Consider the following 19957-nt stretch of genomic DNA (forward strand, 5'->3'; position numbering starts at 1 on the left):
GTTGTCTGCATTATAACTCTTTTATGAGTCTTTTATTGCCAAAATTGCTGCTTGTGGTTTCAAGTGGATGGTATCTAGGAAATAACTAAAAATATGTTATAAATCCCTTCTTAGGTTACTTTTTAAAGCAAAGTAATATGCAAAGATTTTCTCCTGCAAATACTGCATTAGCGTCTACACCAAGACCTCTTTTACTCAGTGCTGTTAATACCTTGCCTCATAACAGCAGCAGCAAGGTATTTTACACAGTGTGTTTGTAGAAGTATATTAGGATAAATGCGTTTAAAACAGATGCATTTTGCTTTCTACAGCCCTTTGCACTTCATGGGCATGACTGGGACGCAAACTTCAGGTGCAGCTTTGATTTAGTTTTTAAAAATTATTTATTTAATTGCTTTTAACCTGCTTGGGTCAATGCTTTGTAAGGTGGTAGTGGAGAGGATTGCCACACGCTGTGCAAATCTTGGAGGAAGTTACCAGGGGTTGAGGGAGATCTAACGACAATATTGGTTTACATTCCAGCGGAGACAGCAGCTGTGTTGACACTTGCCAGAGTGGCAAAGCAGCCAAAGCTCTGTGTGTGTGTGTGTGTGCGCGCGTGTGTGTATTCCTGAAGAAAAGGCTTCAAGTGGAGGGCACGGGGTATGAGCCCCAAAGCAGACAGAACTTCAGCCACTTGGAAGAGAAAACAAAATAGAGACTGAAAGGCTGAGCGCATATAGGAGATGAGACAGGTGGTGAGGAGAAGTCTGTTGAAGGTTTACTCGAGGCTTGCACGCCTGGGATGGCGGGTCTGTGACTCGGGGAGAGCGAGAGGTAAACTGAAACCAGCGTGCTCTGCCCGTCCTTGTCTGCGGGGAGCCCAAACCCCTGTGTGCGCCTGGTTCCTCTGCTGCCTCCACGCAGGAGACCCAAACGGGTGACTTTTGGTTTTTTCCTAGGTTAATTATAAACTCTTAAATGTAGAGAGAGCACTTCTTGGAGTGTTTGCTTGGTGTTATTTGTCTGCTGCTATCTGATCAACTTTCGCTGAATAGCAGCGGTGCGGCTGTGGAGTCCCTATGGTTGAGTGGCTGGGCTCATCTGTCAGAAGCGATGCTCTCAGAAGCGTTCTCGCTCTGCTTAAATGCCACTTGTCACTGTTGCTGTCAGGGGAGGTTTATAAAAGGCTTTAGCTCTGATTTTATTTTTCTTTTCCCCCCCTCCCCTCACTCTCCCTCTTACCTCCTTGGATTTGAACAAGGTGCACTGACTTTGTTCATCCAGCGAAGCATTGTACTCTGGGGAAGGAAAACACGATTAGCATTGACTTGGCTTAGTTTCTGAGGAAGAGCAGCCTCGCTAATGACTTGTCTCAAAAGAGAGGGAGACTTGTTAATGATCAATTAAAATATATTGGTGATGATGAACCTCACCCATCTTAAGCTCGCAAACAAGAAGTAGACTTCGGCATGATTTCCTTAGAAAAGAAGAAAAAAAAAAAAAGCTCTCAATGTGCAAAAAGAAGCAGCACTTTGTTGTCACTGGTAATTGCAGTTTAGATTTTAGAGCTGTTGCTGGGTTGGTCACAAGGCAGACATACCAACTCATGAAAAACTTAGTATCAATTAGCTTCTGGGTTTAGAAATGGACCTTATTTAAGGGACGAAGTAATTCCCCCCATATTAAAATCAAGTTTCAAGATGAAGAGCAGGGATTCCTCTCTCATCCCAAGCCCATTTCTTGGGGTGCTGTGCCCAGCCACCCCAGATGTTGGCTGTATGCTGGCAGATGCTGAGCTCCGCCGTCCTCACACGCTGGCTGCGCGGTGCCTTCAGCCCCGGGAATGCATTCCTAGCCTGGGAATGGGCCGTTGCACAAGCCCCAGTGCAGACTGTGTGGTCAGGGCCGTGAGCTCGCACCATCGCCCACGGCCCTGGGCCGCCTGTGCCTGAGATCAGATGGGTTCCTTCCAAATGGGTCAAATCTGCTTGGGAAAAGCTGAGAAAGGGGAGAAGGGTGTTAATGTGAATCACAGCCCTGAGATGCTGGAGGTAGAACCTGTTTGAACCACTTTTTCAGCTTAATCTATCCCAGCATTTGATCTGGGTCAGCTGTAAGAACAATTAAGTTCTTTGTTGGTAGAGCACTGGACTTGATGACCCTGGAGATCTGCTCTTGTGAGCTTATGAGTAGGAGATGTGAAAAGGAGAGAGACTTTGGGTGGTTATTAATAGGATGATGAGGTACTGATGAATAGAAACCCTTTGAATGTCATTGTGTCTTCCTGCCTCATCTCCACATGTGGAATTTTGTGTTGTGTACAAACATTTGTGAGGAAGCATGCACAAAATTGGGTGTGAAGGAGAGAACCTGCAAGTTTGTCTGGTCTTGTCCAAGTTTCCTGTGTCCTTGTGAGGGGAGATGAGAGCAATAGAAATTCCCTTTAGGAACTCTGAGTTCCTCTGCAGTTTGGCTGAGTGATGATGCAAAGTTTGGAGTGCTTGCTAAAATCAAATTAAATCATTGCCAAAAGAATAAACAAATCTTGTTCAAACACTGATAAGAAATATGTGCCATGACTTTTGATTATATCTGTCATTCTTCCCAAAGATCTTCCTGCTCCTTGTGGGAGACAAATTAAAGAATCTCTTTCCGTTAAGATTTTTATCATGGTTTTGGGGAGGGGTGGGGGGGAACTAGTTTTATACTAAAAGAGCTTGTGCACTGCTTTATGGGTTTTTGGCAGCATACTTTCACGACGAAAATTAAGAAGAGCTATATACATATGACTGCAAATATCTTTGAGGGTTAGGATAGCCTCTTCAGAAGGGTGCATTTTGGTTTTGTTTTTCTTTTCCCTCTTAGATTTTAAGTAGTAATTCATATGTGTGTGTTTGAGCTACAGTGCCCTGGATGTGAGACCTTTCTTTGTAGGAGCCAGCATGTTGGGCTCTGGGGTGGTCTGGAAGGATGTCCTGAGAGAGCCGGACCTCCTCAGTGAGAGAAGCATTTCTTGTGCCTATCTGGGATATTGGTTCAGCAAACCTTAGTTTAAGGTGAAAGAGTATGGGGGTGTTTTGAGCATTCGCTTCATTTGTGTTCAGTAAAAGTTTGTCCAGGGTTTATCATTTGGCTGAGAACTACCAGAGGACAAAGACGTGGCTTTCCCTGGCTGGTTTTGCCACATGGCATAGTCATGACTGCATTTGACAAAGGCTCTTTCCCTCTTGCTGCCCCTTCTCTGTGGCCCTTGGCCAAACCTGGGGTAAAGGAAGAGAACTGAGGGATGCTGCCTGGTCACTGCCCAGAAGAGCAGCCCACCTGCTTCCTTCCCAGAGGTACCAGGAAGAAAGGATTATCTGTGCATTACCCTCTGAACCCCACATCTTGTCCTACCCCAAGATGAAGACACTTGGATAGATGCTATATAAAGCCTAACTTTTTTTCTCAAAGAAGGCGGCTTTGGCTAAACTTGACCCTCTCTCCTGCTTTCCTATTTGTGATGCTGTCTTGGGGCTCTGCTGGCTCTGAGCAGGCAAACAATTCCCAATCCCTGGGGAAGGAAATCTCTTCCTGAGCTGTGCAGGATTCAGATGTGAGTTCCATGCCTTCCAGTGGCCTTTCTTTATTTAAATGGTATCAACACCCCATGTATTTGGGCACATCCTGTCATTAGGAGCAAGAAATTGGGAGATGCATTGGAGGTTGTGTTTCTTAATGGTGTCCCTGCAATCCCAGCTTCTTGTGCATTCATCCTTCGATTTTGCTGTAATTGCACTTACAGGATTAAAGTTTTTGTGATGTGATGACCTCTGTGCAGGCTTGAGAGGCATATATCTTATCCTTGAGCTGCGAAGGTCTTCTGCAAGATTGTAGAGGCCCTATATAACCAGGTTCTTTTTTTTTTTTTCCAAGACGTTTTCAAACTGCATTCCAGTTGCAAAGGTTTAATCTGTGGTAGAAAAGCCTAAGGTTGGAAGTAAGTTGATCTTTTGTTTGGAAAGACTGAGTGGATGCTACTGCCCTGTTTGGGTTTGCCAGGGAAGAGGGTTAAGTAGACCAGAGAGATGGGTAGTGGGAAGCTGAGACCTGCCTCTTCCCATGTGCCCACCTCCCTCCTGGATGATACAAGGGGATCCTGCTGCAGGAGAAACACAGGGAAGGGCAAGAGTTGAGTATGCTTCCAGTAAAGATCCAGCCCCTCACTGCAGCGGGTTTGACATGCCATGGATGGCCTTTTGCTCTTTCTTAGGGCACCAAAAATATCTTGTGGTTGTACAGGTAATGTGACCCCCATGTTGAGAAGTGAATTGGGGATTTTGCCTGGAGAAATCCTCTTCTTGTTTAGGTGGAGGGATGGGACCTCAGCAGTCTAAGGCTATGAGCGTAGCCCAGAAAAAAGTGATTGTAACCTGCATGTGGATGGAAAGAATAAAATGCATGCTTTATCACACAAAAATGAAACATGCTGACATTTGACCATCTGCACTGCTTTAACTGTGCAGTACTTGTGCAGAAATCAGGACAGTCTGGCTGTGTGTGAAGTGTGGGCACTGCTCAGTTACATACATGCTCTGGGGTTTGTGCAGTCATGTAATTACACTTGACATCAGATTCGAAATGGCAGCTCTGTTTTACAATTTTCCATGGTCAAAAGAAAGGTTAGTAAGCAGTATGAAATCAGGGACAGATTATCTTCTCAGTTTCTTGTTTAATTTGGCAAAAAATAATACTAAATATTTTCTAGTATGAAAATACAGTTTTTCAGTGTGAGACATGAAAAAGAACTGCCATTGCAGTGTGGTCAGGATGTTTTACATCTTGAAGTGGTTGCAACAGATGATCCATTTTGTTTGCTGTAAATTGACCTTGGTTGAGACAGGATTAAATTATCCATATATGTGTGTGTGTGTGTGTATCTCCGCAGTCTGGTAATGTTCTGTCCTTGGGGACTAAAATTGCTGTTTTGAGTAGTTATTTTTATTGGTCTGATTTGAATCTTCAACAGTGTCACCAACACCCAATTTCTCTGATTTCTTCCAACATGAGCCCAGTTATGCTATTGCCTAGCTCCCTCAGGAGCTATTTTTATTTCTTTTTACCTGCTTTGTTTTAAATAACAAACTAATGTCTTTAAGTTGAGCGAAATTGCTTTCATTTTTTTTTTCTCCCTGCACATAGAGAACACCAGAAAGGAACTTCTTCCACCTTGTGTTTCAGCCCATCTGGTAGCAACCTTTTGGTTTACATTTGTCAAGTTATGCCATGTTGGAAGGGTTTATTTCCAGTAGCAGCTCTGTTTACTGTGATACAGAAGCTTCAGTAGATCTATGAAGAAGACATGGCATCTGCAACAGGAAAGTTGTGGATGTGGGATGTGAGAGGGTGTAAACCATTTGCTTTGCACTTTTTCCTCTGGAAGGCATTAGTTATAACTAGTGGAGAAACTACTTATTTCATTATCGTGAAGGGCTGAATAAAAGCGGGTGTTGCCTGGCTCAAGGCAAATTTTAAATTCTATTTACAAAATGTTCCCACTGAAAAAAAATCTGGAAACGCTTCAGAAAGGAGCTCTTGCACCGATGGATTTGTGCTAGACATTGTTAAACCCTGTTATTTTTCTGGCACTGCCTCCAACGCCTCTTGAGAATGTGCAGAGTAGGCAATAAAATGAATGCAACTCTTTTAAAGCTAGGTTGCATAAATCATCAGAAAGGAGAGGAGCTTCTTGTACTCTAAAAGCAGCACTCACTCCATCCTCTCCAGCAGAGATGTTAACTCAAAGCTCTTTGTGCCATTTGGCCTGGATTAGTATTAAGTCACTTTTGGTATCAAGTAGAATTAAGAGGAAAATAATTTCTCACCAAGGGTGTTAAGGTTTGACTTTTTTTTCCCCTTGCACGTGTTTTCTGGATTCTCTGCAGTCTCAGTGCCATGCTTCTTGCAGTCCCATGTCAGCTCTCCAAGGCCGTGGTCTTTAGAGTGACATATGAGCTCAGCCGTGGTCAGGCATGCGTGTGGGTCTTGCCAATGAATAAACTTGCTGTTCTTAAAAATCTCCCTGTTTTGTTTTGTCTTCTTCAGTTACAGTAGTAAATGTTTCCTGAGAAATCTTCCAGTTTTCAGTCTCCCAGAGTTTCCCATCAGAACTTTGCTGTGTTGGGAGAAGAGACTGTAATTGTCAGATGGATTAAAGAGCTGCTTTTTAGTAGGAGCAGACCATGGCAGCCCAGAACATACAAGGCTTTGCAAGTGATGATTTGGCTGTGAGCTACTGACAATTCAGTAAGAATTCAGAAAGGTTCATCCCTGTGTTTCTCTGCACTATTTCACATAAACACACTGGGTCCTGGGCGAGTCTTGGTCTCTGCTAAAGAAGAGTCTGTGAGAGGCTGTCCAAGGTTAGCTTAGCTGCTTGAGCAAGGAGCAAAGAGCAGGATGACATTTAAGGTGATTGGGGTTTTACTTCTGGAAGGCTGCTAATATAAGGAGCAAACCTGTAAGAAACAGCTGTTCAGGAAGTCTCAGATAAGACACAGGAAAAGTTTAGGTCCTTGCCATTGGCAAAGTAAACTTGGATCCTCTTTGGGAACTTGAATCTAAATTTGGTGGTTTTATTTGAAATTACTGACCATTGTTATCAGCTCCATGCACATGCAAGTGACAAAAACATGGGAGATGGGTGGGGGAGCTTTTTGATGGTTGCCTCTTTTTTTTTTTTTTTTTTTAATGCCTGTTGGGTTTTTTAATTTGTACTAGAATTGAGTCACCTGGGAGTTGATCCAAGAATGCTCAGTGATATCTTGTATTTTTGCAAATCCCTTGCCACTGCTGTTTCACCTGGGGTCTTAGTGGAGCAACTAAAGGAGCAGTGTTTTAACGAGGATGTGTGTGTTAATATCTTGAGTGGATGGCTTGAGGTGTGATGTATTTCTGGGCTTGTGCTCAGTCATCTGCTCACTTTGAAAGTGGACCCAAGTGGCAAGGCTGAGCATGCTTGAAAATTAATGCATTGATTGGAGCCCAGCAGCTTCTTGGGATCGATTCCAGAGTTTGGATCCGGATTAAACTTCCCCCCAAGGACTTTGGGAAGTGGTATACAAGGGGACCTAGTGAAATTTGAGATGAGTCCAACTTCCTCAAGATGGCAAGAAGATGAATGTTTTTACCAAGGGCAAGAAAGTGGGAGGAAACGCCCCGTTTAGGGAGGGAAGGGGAAATATTTTATGGTGGGGTAGTGTCTGGGAATGAAAGGGATGGATTGTGTCTCAGCAGATATGAATCTTTTAGTTTTAATCCACATCTAGGAAGTAAATACAAAGAATCTTGTCAACTTCGGGGAGAGGGGAGGAGGTGCCGAGCTTTTGGGCTGTGCTGCTGAGGCAGAAATCCCTGTGCTGCAGAGCTGTGGTCCAGCGGTATCAGGGGATGATGCACAGGGCTGGAGCCTCAGGAGCCAAGGGGAACAGAACAATAGGAATAGGTGGATGCCAACAGAAGTGTTGAGTCAGCAACTGGATCTCTGCTTTATGGGAAATGACTTAAAAGTGTATTTAATAATTTTGCTTGTTTGTTTTGGCTTTTTTAGGTAGTGTCTTGGGGTCTTTGGGAATCACAAAAGTCTTTTTTGGAGAGCGATGGCTCAAAAAATTTTTTTTACTAAATGCTCTGTAAAATTTGGATTCTGCAGATTTAAGTTATGTCTGTGAGATTCTTAGTAGCCTCTGCAAGCCTCTACTCTGACTTCTCACTGCTGCAGTTTTATTCTGCATTTCAGTCGAAGAGTTGGCTCCCCAAGGAGTGCTGGTGGTGATTGACTAGAACTGAATAGATGAGTAAATCTCCCTCCACCTTCTTTCAGCAGTAGGAAAGTATGCAAGAAGTTCTTTTAAAGGAAACCAGAATGTGCCCTGGCTAGATGTCACCAATACTTTGGAGACAGGAAACTACTGCTTGATACTAAAGTTGGAAAGTTGTTGAGATGAGCCTTGGTCAGTCCACTGTGTTTTGTGTCTGAAAGGAATTGTGAATGTTCAGGTTGGAGGGGTAGGGAGTTTAATGTGGTGTCAGATGGAAATTAGTAGGTATATTGTTACTCAAAAATCTGGAACACCTTTCTGTCTGCACAGGGAAAGGTCTGTGCAGCTGACTAACTCAAATGTAAATCTCTGAAGCTGTGCCTTGCATAAGTGACCATGGCACTTATGGACCGTGTGTCCTGGTGTTTGCTGAAGTCAGCAGTATTGGACAGGGAGGGAAGTACTGAGAACTGAGTTTAGTTTTGCTGTTAGACATGGGAAGCCCCATGCCAGAGAGCCCACTGGAAATCCTGCCTGTGCAGCATATGTGGCAAAGTGATTTAAGTAGTTGGGGAAAATATTCTTGATGTTTGTAAAGTTCACGCAGTGAAGTCAGTGTGGAAGAAGCAGTGCCTTTGCATGCATGCTGTGTCTGTGTATACTCACACTCCCCCTCTCTCAAAGACCAGCTTTTGTGTTTTGTGTATGCACAGCTTGGCATCTTTGGAAAACACCACATAAAGTTCCTGCTCACCTCTGAGTAGGCTGCAGTAGTGGAGTGAAGCTGTTTGTGATGTGAACTACAGAGGCAGGGTGGGTAGGAGGCTGTGTGTATCCTGCTGTACTGAGCCCCAACAGATCATTGGGCTCAGGCAATGCCAGCTTGGTGCAGGCCAGGAGCTGCCTTCATACAAAAAATAGTGTTGGAAGGCAAAGCCCTGCCTCCTTCTGTTCCCTGCAGTTGGGATCTAATCAGAATTTGGCATCCAGTCTTCTTGACTCCCCCTCAACCTTGAAAGCTTTTCAGACTGCTGTTGGGTGTCCAGGCTTTTGGGAACACCATCCAGGAGTTTTCTTGCTTGATTTGGACAGAAGAAATGGCCAAATACATTAGAAAATCCATTAGATCTTCCTTTTAATCTATAAGGACTCTGATGCTGCCGTGTAACCCTTTTCCTCTGCTTGCTCGAACTTGTTTTAATCTGCCCTTTGCCCTCCTATAACTCTTCTTATGAATTCTTATATTCCATAGTTGCACCGTGCTTCAAAGAGTGGGCGTGGGGGGTTTATGTGTGTGGCTTTTTTTTTCCTTTTTTCTTCTTCTTTTTTTTTTCCCTGTGTGTTTAACTGCTTGACTTATTTAACTTGCAGATGATCTGAATTTCTTGTTCTGACTAAAATGCTACCTAGCTCGAGTATTTTACTTTCATGTCTAAGAGGTGATGCATTTGGATTTTATTGAGCATAATGATGAATTTAGGAGCTAGCTTCAATTCCTGGTTCTGTTCTGACCCTGGTTATTCACTGTCCTTGTGCCCTTTGGCCATACTTTGGTGGTTACTGTGCCTGCAGCCTTTCACTATGGATGACACACAGATATCCTGTCCAGCCTAAGCTGCCCTCTCAACACAATAAAATGCTGCATGTCTGAGATGACTGATAACATCAATGGTTACTGTCCAGTAAAGAGTTTAAGAAACAAGGCAGCTTTCATCAACTACTGGAGTTTTCCTCTCCAGCCCTGCTTCTCCTCCCCAGCTCCCAATTTGTATTTTAATTGGTTCCTCTTGATGTTTCAAGTTCTATTTTTATTTTTTTATCCAATTTTTCATCATTGTTTTACAAACTCAGCACATAGAATTTCTGGGCAGCTGGCTGAGCTGACAGTTGTTCTTAGCCACTGAAATCAGGAAAAAAAAGCCTTGCTGAGATATTGGAGTCTTTTTCTGGTTTTTCTGATGCAGGTCTTTGTCTTCAGTTATGTGTACATCTCCTGGGAGCGTGAGGGGGTGCTTTTCCTATTTGTCTGTGCTTTATGGCTCTTCAGATCTTTGTTGATGTTGTGTTGTCCAGCTGGTAATAGGAGAACGTAGGAAACTCTTGGCTTCTCTTTCAGTTTTAGGAAGCTGAGTGTTTGGGTTATTAATCAATTTCTTTTAAGATTGTGGAGTTGTAATGTCATGTGATTTCATGCATTTCATAGAGATTATATTGTATGATTTACTTTTTTTTTTGCTGCCTTATCTTTTTTTTTGGTATGTTTTCAAATTACGTGTCAAATAAATTGCTGAGCACAAGTGCAGGGTCAAGAAATGACTGTGTGCAGTGGGGAGGGTCTTGGACTTTCCTGTTTTAAACTGTCTGAATTTTCAAAATAACTGAGCATAGCTGAGATACTCTAATGAAAGTGGTTTATGTTTATGAAAGGGATTTTTTGTTTTATGAAAGCTTTATAGTCTAAAAACCCTAAAATTATCTGACTTTCAGAAACATCGTTGCTTTCTACGCAAGTAGAACTTTTTTCAAGAGCCCAATTTAGATTTTTTTTTTTTTAAGAGCCTAAAATGCTGCTCTAGGGAAATCAGGGGTATTATTTTTATATGCACTGGAGAGTATTTAGAAGTACTTAGACAGTGTAGTGTGTCCAGCCTTAATACTTCTGTGAAGTGGGATGCACTGTCATTCTGATAATCCTTGAATTAGACAAGGTCTTTTACTTGAACCTGTGGTAGGAGTCAGGAATTACAGGCATTCCTGCTTTGGGCTGTACTTGTTTTAAAAGACACGCTGCTCCTGGCTGAAAAACACTTCTTGCTGAGTTAAATGAATTAACTCAAAGTTTAGCTAAAACAGAAAACTATTACAGCTGGGGGGAACAAGACAAATCCAAAGCTTACAGCCCTTGTGGGTGGACAGGAGCTTGCCCTCACGTTGCTTTTTGATAACTTGTCTCATTCTCTGAGCCCACAAATACTTGCATATGTGGACTCTAACTTGAGCATGAAGTTCTGCTGTGTTCAACAGTGCTGTGGCTCAGTGAAATGTGACCTGCAGCTGTACAGGGTTAGGCTCTTAAAATTGTGTTGCTTCTGTGAACCTAAAGGGTGTAGACGTGGCACTGCGTGCCTGCTGGAATAGCTCATCCCAGTGAAAATGGCACAGACCCTTCTGGCTCCTCCAGTGTACAAGGCAGATTGTTTTTCAAGTGTGATTCTGTGTGTGTTTGCAGATTACTGATGTGCACTGATTTCTCCTGTTCAGCTTCTGTGGTGTACTGTTCACCAAATGGGCCATAGGGCTGTTTGGGATGGAAGGGATGCTCTGGTAAAGTGGGCAGAGCAGTCACGTTTTTAACCTTGAAGCATAGTGGTGTGATTTGCATATGTCATTTAATGGTGGAGTTTTTTGAGGGGAGAGAGTAGTTGTGGGGGTTTGGTTTGGTTTTTTTCTCCTCCCTAGCTGATTGAAATAGTGTCTTCCTTAGGCTTTCCTTATGTGTTTAGGTGGTGTTGGAAGCTGTCCAGGCAACTCCTGGGTTTATCTAACTACTTACCATGAAATACCTGTGCAGGAGGATTGTGTGTGTCACTCATGGGGTTTTGGTTTTGGTTCCTTCTTAGAAGAAGAATGGTTTTTTCTTTATTAGTCTTGAATTTAGTTTCTTAAAATTATGGTGGTTGTACACACAGCCCTGTAGATCTCAAGTAGATTCCCTTATTAATAGTACAGGAGGAAATGTGCAGAAATATTTGTGTTCCCTTCTTACAGGTAGGATTGAACTGAGGAGAGGCTGTTTGGTTGTGCTGCAGCAGGTCTAATATCCAGAACAGGAGTGATTGACTCCAGGGCTTCTTTTGAGCCAATGCCCTCCATTGCACTGGGAACCTGTTATACCACTGGGATGGGAAATAGCCTTCTCTCTTCCTGGAAAAAGCAGTGACCCAAGAGTAGGATTACTCAAATCAGATAGGTTTCCAGGCACTATACTAGAACAAATCAATCTTGATAACTGTTGGTATCTTTGGTTCAACTGAAGTTATTTGTTCCCTTGCTTTTCACATTGAGTATATGGTGCACATTACCTTTTTATCTGAGGGATTCCAAGTGTTTGGTGTATTCAGCTGCACACTAGCTCTGTGGAAAAGCCTCTGCAAAATAGACCCACAGGATCTGTTTCCATTTTAGAACTGGAGCTGGAGGGAGTGTGGCCAAGCTGGTGTTGAAATGAGCTGTGTACTTCTTCCCCTCATAGCTTGAAGGGGACCAGAGCAGTGTCCAAACTGAGTTTGTTCCTCATAAACAAATTTTTCAGGCTTTCTCTCCCTTTTTTTTTAAATTTGTTTTTTAGTTAGCTTTTTTTTGTTTGTTCAAGGTTTTTATATGAGAAAACAGACTTAGAGAGGCAAATCACAGCTTTCATTGCAGTGCGTGAGCTGTCTCTGCTTCAGCCCTGATCTTAGCTGAGGGCCATGGGTGGAGACCTTTATTTCTTGGCACTGCTCTGTCATGGCACAAGCAGAGCGCTGACATGGGGTATTGTATCAGCTGCCATCAGAGCAACTGGCAGTCAGCAATATCTTGGTTAATAATTGTGATAGAAGCCCTTCCATTGAGCTTAAGGGACTTACTTCCACCTACTTAAAATACTTTGTTAGAAAGGTTTGAAAATTTAAATGGAATAAAATATTTCTGGCCGTATTTGAGGTGTCTGTCATCTGATTTGGATAGGAAACATTTATCCTGCTGCTTTTAAGATAGCTATTCTCCAACAGGAGTCTGAATGTTTCCCTGGGCCAGCACTGAAATATTGCTGTAAGTTGTTTACTAGTCCTACAAGAGTTAGCCCTAGTGCTTCACTGTGCTGCAGTTAAGGACAAAGCACAGGATTTCCAAAGTGCTGTGCAAATCGTCTTGTTGCTAATAACTATGGTAGTTTATTAGTTTCATCATCTCATATCTTCGGAGAATAAGCACCAGGTGTTTTTGCATTTGCAAGGCTTTTGAGTAGTTGGACATTGTCTTGAGCTGTGTAGACCTGGTGGTGAGAATTAAAATGTAGTCAGTAGGTGTGTATAGTAATGCTGGTTCTTTTGGTATTGGGAGAAGGGTTTTGATAGGGGTGGAGGCATCTAGGTGTTCTACACCAGAAGACGGTAACTTTTCATCGAATTTGTCAAGTAGAGAAACTCTCAAAACTCTGAAATGCTTCTAACTGGGTAGTTAATAGCTGGAGCTCTGTATTCAGGGGATTTTTTGGCGTGGAAGTCCCCTTCAGAGCTTTTCATGACTTGCATTCGTTACTTCCTTTCCAACTGAGGGTCTTTTTGCAGATCTTTCTCATAACCTTATTCATTTACACAATGGACTTTAAACCGGAGAGGCAGGGGTGGGTTCTTGCTGCAGGGCAGGGTGAGAAGGGCCCCGGTTTGGGTGGGCTGGGGCATCTTCCCTTGCTCCAGCTCTGCCGTGCCGGAGCATTTGCATTGCCCTCTGGTGGCAAGTGCCCCGGAGCTGCTGGCTACAGGCTCTGCTATACCTGTCCCCCGTGTTCCCGGGGGAGAACCACCCTCCCGATGGCAGAACCGTGCTTAAACCATCGCCGGTTTTCAGTCTGGTTTTAATTCAGCAAGTCCTCCAGCAGAGCCATGACCCACAAGCATGAGTTAGCATGAGAACCTGAAAGTGAAGCTGATGGGATATAGGAAGCGAAACTGATAGTTCAAGATGCATTGTTGAAATGATGTTCTGAAATACATAGTCTAAGATCTAATTGTAGCTCTCTAATTATTTGCTGTTAGACTGCCTGAAGGTTTTTATAATGGTTCAGTGATATTAATAGTTTCAGAAACTCGGTGGAGGGAACAAAATAGCAAACAGAGGCACTGAAAAATAGATAATCTCTTCTTTCAGCTTTATATGCAATTCATTTCTTTCCACCAAATAGCTTTCTCTTTATATCAGGAATCAGTGGTCGGGCTACATTTCAGTCATTTAAAACAACCCCACAGCAAAATATGAGCATGTGTTAAATTCTGGGCTCCCAACCTGCCAAGAATTAATTTCTGGATGAAACGCTGTTGTGTTCCTTTCTGTGAATGGTGAAAGGAAGCGGTGTGTGTGCAAACACACGCCCTGCAGCCCCCTCCTGAGGGGCAATACCTCGCAGACAGTCTGCAGCCTCTCTTTGTTCTCCCCATCCAAGGGGCCAAGGGGGTGAATTCCTGCGTGTGCCTTCCCCGGGCCTGCTGCCCCTCTAATTGTCCTGTTGTCAGAAGGCGTGTGCCTCCCCAAGCCTTATCAGATTCCTCCAAAACCTTGCAAGCAGTTCAGGTGTTGACCCCTTGAGCGCAAACAACTCCGCGCCTGCCTTGGGGCATAGCTTGGAGACCGGGCTTAGTGCAGGGGTGTGTGCAAACCTGGTGGCTTTGTCACAGGGATGGAGCACCTGCCTGGGGAGGGGACCCAGGGGCCAGGGAAGGTGAAAGGCTGAAAGGCTGGCGGGACTCGAAGCAGCAGAAGGGGAGTCCAACAGCTGCTTGTGTCAGCATGAGGATAAGTGCAAGGAGATTAATAGTTATTTAAAGAGCAAATGGGGACACGGCATTCGGCTGTGGCATGTGAGTGTATAAATGCACCGGAATGGCTGCTCCGCCGATAACATTTAGACAGATGGTCCCTGGACTGAAAGGAATGAAAAGGATCTTGGGATATCTGAAGGATATCTTACATTTTAATGGGGCACTTATTTTATTATTTTTGTTTAATTGGATCCCAGGCAGCACCTTCAGCATTTCCAGGCTGTGCTGTCTTGTTAACACTGACCGCTTGTTTGGCCGTCTTTCCCCATTAGCTTAAGTGGCCTGGGATTAGAGAAATAGTTTTTAAGTGAAAGCTGAAACACTATTGTTCTGCTGTCTGTGTGTCTGAGCTGGTGTAGGAGACTGTTTTCATCACAGCTGTCTTCTCATCATTTGCTGGTTAGGGAGTGTGTGTGATTATAATCTCTGTGAGGAATGAAACAATTGAATGATACTTCTACATTTTTGGGAAGTCTTCAGATCTCACTAGGGTATTCAGGGGTAGGAGGGTTGTTTTTTGATGAAATGCGAAATTATTGATCAGGTAAAAGACTCTTCCTGGTACAGCACGTCAGAATTCTGGCTCTTTCCATATGGAATTAGCCTCAAGGGAAGACATGTACCAAAAGTCCGTTAAATAGGTCTTGGTTGAGTGAATAGCCTGCAGGAGATGAGACATAACTGTCATCTGTGTTGCCAAAGCTGCAATCTCCTTTTGGAGAAGAAGAACTAGTCTGGATCGCTCTCTCCCCCATCAACTGTTTAGCTTTGAGTCCAATTAAATACAAGAGCTCCCATCTAACAGGGGTGCTGGACACTAATGACATCCACACTGCTCCAGAGGGGGAAACTGAGGCAAGGAGGGCAAATGACTAACCTGAGTCACTGGTTCACCCAGGATTAGGACTCAATATGTAATTGCTTTTATTACTCTTCTGCCTGCAGGCCTGAGACAAAGGAGGCCCATTAAGTGCAGGGCTTTTTACACGGTGAGGAGCAATCCCTGCCCTGCAGACCTTGCTGCCTGCAGTAGGCTGAGGGTGGAGGGGGAGGAGAGAGGAGAGGTGCCTTGCCCAAGGACACAGCAAGTCACTGACAGAGCCAAGGAGGGAACCATCTCTCCCTTCTCTCTGCAGCCTATCCCAGCTTCCAAAATGCAGTTTTCTGTGCTGTTCCCCCGTGCCCAGACCTTCACAGCACAGCTCCTAGTAGCAAGCTGATCCATCTCTGGAAGGTCCCATGTGCCTCACTGAAGATCCCAGAGCACCAGCCACACCTTGAGTGTTTAATAAAACCCCCAGAAAATATTAGCTTCTTCTAGTGAAACAGAAACCTAAGGAAGAGCTGCAGTGGGTGGTTTAAATTTCTCTAGTTCCATTCTGGAAGTACAGCTGAGAATGTGAGGTCTTTGGGCACATGGAAGACACTTCATCTTTGCAAAGGGACCATCCTGTTTTCCTCTGTGGCTGAAGTGACTGGTAAAGCTGGGTTTTAAATGGCTTATCCAAAGTTTCCAGGAGAGCTCAGCAGATAGAGCTGTTGTGCCCTTCCCTTTCAGATCTTTGGAGGAGTGATTTGCTACTTGAAGCTTCAGTAGGGCTACTGGGATTCCCAGTATTGAGAAAGCTTTTTGTTATGGATCTTGTGGTTGGTGCTCTGACTCAGGGAGCCTTTGCTTTGTGGCTGATATGAAGAGGAATAACTGTTGGAAAGATGAGGGAAGTTGTGAGCAGAGTAGCTGAAATACTGACAGATGAGCTTGATCACTCTGGGTGGGACCGGAGCTACAGGATGTTGAGGGACATGAGCTGCTTGGAGCTCTGGATGAGAGAAAGAGCCTGAGTCCCTTCTGCTGAGTCAGCAGCTAACAGCAGAGCCAGGTGCCTTTATTGCTGCATGTTCTTGGCTGAACCCAGAGCTGCTGGGAATGGGCACTGCAAACCTTTGTGATGCTGCTTGCCCTGAGATGGGCACAGTTAGTGCCCTTTGGACACACACAAGGATGAGGCTGTGAACCCAATGTACCTGACCGAATCCCACCTGCCTGCTGCCCTGTCGCTCTGGCCAGTGCCGTGTCCTTCAAAGGATTAAAAACGTGTGGCAGTTGTGTAACTTTCTCGGAATACTTTCCCAGCTTCCAAGTGTTGGTAGTTCAGAATTTTAAAATCAGATACACTTGTTTTAATGGATTTTTCTCAAGCTGAACGTGTCTCCTGCCTTTTTGAACTTAGGCTTTTAGTATTGTGACATTTTGTGGCAAAAAAATCCATGTTTATTTGTGGCTTTTGTGAAGCATAAGTCTTTTGTGAAGAATAATTGTGTGTTTAAGCCAAAATTCTGCTCAAGATGTTTGCTTATTCCCCAACTCCTCTTTTAAGAGAACATGAAAATTAATTTTGTATTTGCTCTTATTCCATGTTGTCTAGGAATTTATCACCTTCTATCCTGCTGAGTTCCACCTTTCTTCTCATGGTCTTTTTCCCAGGCTGAAAAGTTGTCATCGACTGGCACATTACAGGAGGGCATTAAAAGGATTTGCTTATTCTGGTCACCTTCCTCTAAACTGTGTTCCCTTCTCTTTGAGGTGGGGTACCATGGCTACACATTGAATTTAGGTATTAGATGTATTTTTTCTATTAACCTCTCCTTAATCCAACCTTTGCCCTTTCTGCACTCTATTCTCAGAGGTTTGTGGTTTTGATGTCTCCCAGTTGTTTCATATATTGTTTGTACTTGAAGGCTTTTAAGTGCTAAGTAGCACTTTACTACTACTAGTTAACTGTGCTTAACTGTACAACTAATACTACTTAAGAGAAGAAGCCTTCCATGCAGTCTGTTTCCATTCTGCTTGATAGATCTTTAATTCTCCACCACCATCTGTGACTGGTCACTGGAACTCGAATGCAAGGTGCAGATAGGCTGGTGGCACCTAACTGTTTTTCCAATGAGTCACATTTCAGCACAGTTACCACCTGAGTTAGAGGTCCTGATGTCATCTTGTCTAGTGGGATCAGATCCATAGTCTTTGTGTAGAGCATCAGGCTGTTGAAGATGGTGTAGCCTTGTCCAAATTAGAGCCAGTTGCACTGTAGTGAACCTGCTGACTTCCATCAGGTTTCAGCAGTACCTTTGAAAAGGTCTGTGTGTTGCTAAGCATAGCGAGCCTGTCTCTCTGTGGTGGCTTCCTGCCCTGCAAATCACCTTCTGGTTATGTACAGGCTGTTTTCCCAGCTCTGCTGTTGGTCCTCTGTGTGACTGAGAAGCTGTACTCCTTTCTGTTTCAGTCACCAACGTAAAGAGGGGGATATCCTTTGCAAATCTCCCTCCTGGTGTGACACGATCAGTGGTGCTGAGATGATGCTGTGCATCCTGCATGGTGGAGGCTGTGCCATGTCTGGCCAGCCTGTGCTGATGCTGCTCCTCTAACACTCCTGTCCATCTCTTTGCCTGCAGCCACAGTACACGAACCTGGGGCTCCTGAACAGCATGGACCAGCAGATCCAGAATGGCTCTTCCTCCACCAGCCCGTACAACACGGAGCACGCGCAGAACAGCGTCACAGCCCCCTCGCCCTACGCCCAGCCCAGCTCGACTTTTGACGCCCTCTCTCCCTCCCCAGCCATCCCTTCCAACACAGACTACCCAGGGCCTCACAGCTTCGATGTATCATTTCAACAGTCCAGCACAGCAAAGTCAGCAACATGGACGGTAAGGACACAGCATCCCTTCGCTGCCTTTGGTCACCAAATAAATAGTGACTTTATTCATGTAATACATACGCAGGCTTGTGCAAGAGCAAAGTGACCTGAGTCCTCTGCAGGGTGTGATGTGTCACACAGAAGGGAGACATTTATCTTGGTTGCTCTGAGAGGGTGTGGTGGGAATTTAACCCTCAGTAATACCACTAAATCCCAGGAGACTAAAATGCCTTGCAAAAAAACCAGTCACGTAGAGATCACGCACAATGAACAAGTGGCTCTCTTTTTGGGCCTAGCAGGAGCACTGGAGTAAAAAACCTGAGGTGGGCATTATCGTTACCTCAGTGCTTCCCTTGGCTTTCTCCAACATCTGTGGGTTTGTATGAGGTTTGGCACGCAGGGCTGTGCCAGCAGGGGTGGAGATGGTGCTCCTTGCTCAGACCCAGGGAGTGTGAGGCTGTCATTTTCTGTGTCCTTCTCTAGCAGCTGGTGTGGGAACCCCCGTGTGTCACCAGCTCGGGTCAGCCCTGTGTGTTGTTAGGGGTTTTGTTCAAGGGTGTGGGGTTGTTTTAGTGTACAGTTTTGTTGTTGGTTTGGTGGTTTGGGTTTTTTTATTTAACACTTCGCTGTCAGAACACTTCTTAACAAAAAAAAGGCAGAAGCTTGAAGCCTGAAGCCCAGCTCTTGATCCTGGCTTGATTGTTCCAGCTCTAGAGACTTCATAGCTCAGGACACAGCACTGATGGAGCTGTAAGTCCAGCTGTTGTGGTTTAGGGCTCTAGAATAGAGATGTTTACCATGAATATTAATATCTTAAAGATGTTCAATATTTGCCTTCCTTGCCTGCTGGCACTTGGAGTAGGTGCAGTGAATAATGTCCTGCCCCATGCTACCCGAAGAAAAGCAAGGACTTAATTTTATTTTTTTTTAAGCAAAAAATAGAGAGACTTTTTACCAAAAGCTAAGAGCATTAAAATAGTGTGGGTTTTTTTTATTTTTCTTTTTAATCTGAGGAACTTTGATCTCAGATAAAATCTAGCTGCAAATGCAACTAAAAAAAAAAAAAAAACCTCCCAGCTACTGCTGCCAGCAAAGCAGCAGAGCCCTTGTGCTCTTCTCTGGAAAAAGATGCCATATAACCACAGATCACTATAAGGTTATGTCCCTTATATTTTAAAAGCCTTTTCTGGTAAAATTTGTCTAGAACTGACATTAATAACTTTGTTCAGAAAATTGTGTTAAGTGGGGTAAACATGTGATAGGTCCAGTCACAACCAGATTTCCATTTGTTTATGCATAAAAGGGTGAGGTATTTCTAAGGGAGGTTGAAATTGCATTTTTTTACTCATCAGCACTGGGGGGTGATGCTCTGCTGTACTTCGCACTTGTTTTTATGTCCTTGATTCTTAATTACGCTACACACAATATTTATTTTCAATTCCCTTTAGGAAAGGAAACTCTTGGTCAGTTCTTCTTTGCATTTCTCAGGGCAAGAAAATGCTGGCTTGGATTTTTGCTAACTGTTCTGGAGAGGGTCCTTTGAAGGAGATATGAAAAGACATTCTCTTTTGATACGTATGGTACAAAGAATTATCTAACGCAGCTGCAAGGAGCCAGAGTGTTTGATGCTGTCCTTTCAACTACAAAAAGCAGTCTTTTGAAATGAGGTTTGAACGTATGTAGTAGGTTGCTCCAGCAGAGATGAAGGCAAGAGAGCTACTAGCAAGCTTAAATGAGATGTTTCACCTCAGTGATAGTGGCTTTTTGGGGTAAAAGTGAGGGCTGAATTTCAGTGTGGATCTAGGTAGTGGTCAAAGCTCAGATTACATGCTGATTTTGAAAAAGAAATAAAATTACTGTTTGGTGACTGCAGTCATCAGATGTGTGCAGCCTGGGGAAA

General features: G+C 43.9%; 1 protein-coding gene across 5 annotated transcripts in view; it reads left to right on the forward strand.

Moving 5' to 3' along the window:
• TP63 (tumor protein p63) overlaps positions 1-19957 on the forward strand; it is a 151565-nt gene that overhangs the window by 86517 nt on the left and 45091 nt on the right. For all 5 annotated transcript variants that reach the window (XM_068200668.1, XM_068200663.1, XM_068200665.1 and 2 more), the window contains one exon: positions 17813-18067. In XM_068200668.1, the coding sequence (XP_068056769.1) occupies positions 17813-18067 (255 nt within the window). The remainder of the gene's footprint in view (positions 1-17812; positions 18068-19957) is intronic.

This window comes from Anomalospiza imberbis, chromosome 10 (genome assembly GCF_031753505.1).
Source record: "Anomalospiza imberbis isolate Cuckoo-Finch-1a 21T00152 chromosome 10, ASM3175350v1, whole genome shotgun sequence".
Taxonomy (NCBI): Eukaryota; Metazoa; Chordata; class Aves; order Passeriformes; family Viduidae; genus Anomalospiza; species Anomalospiza imberbis.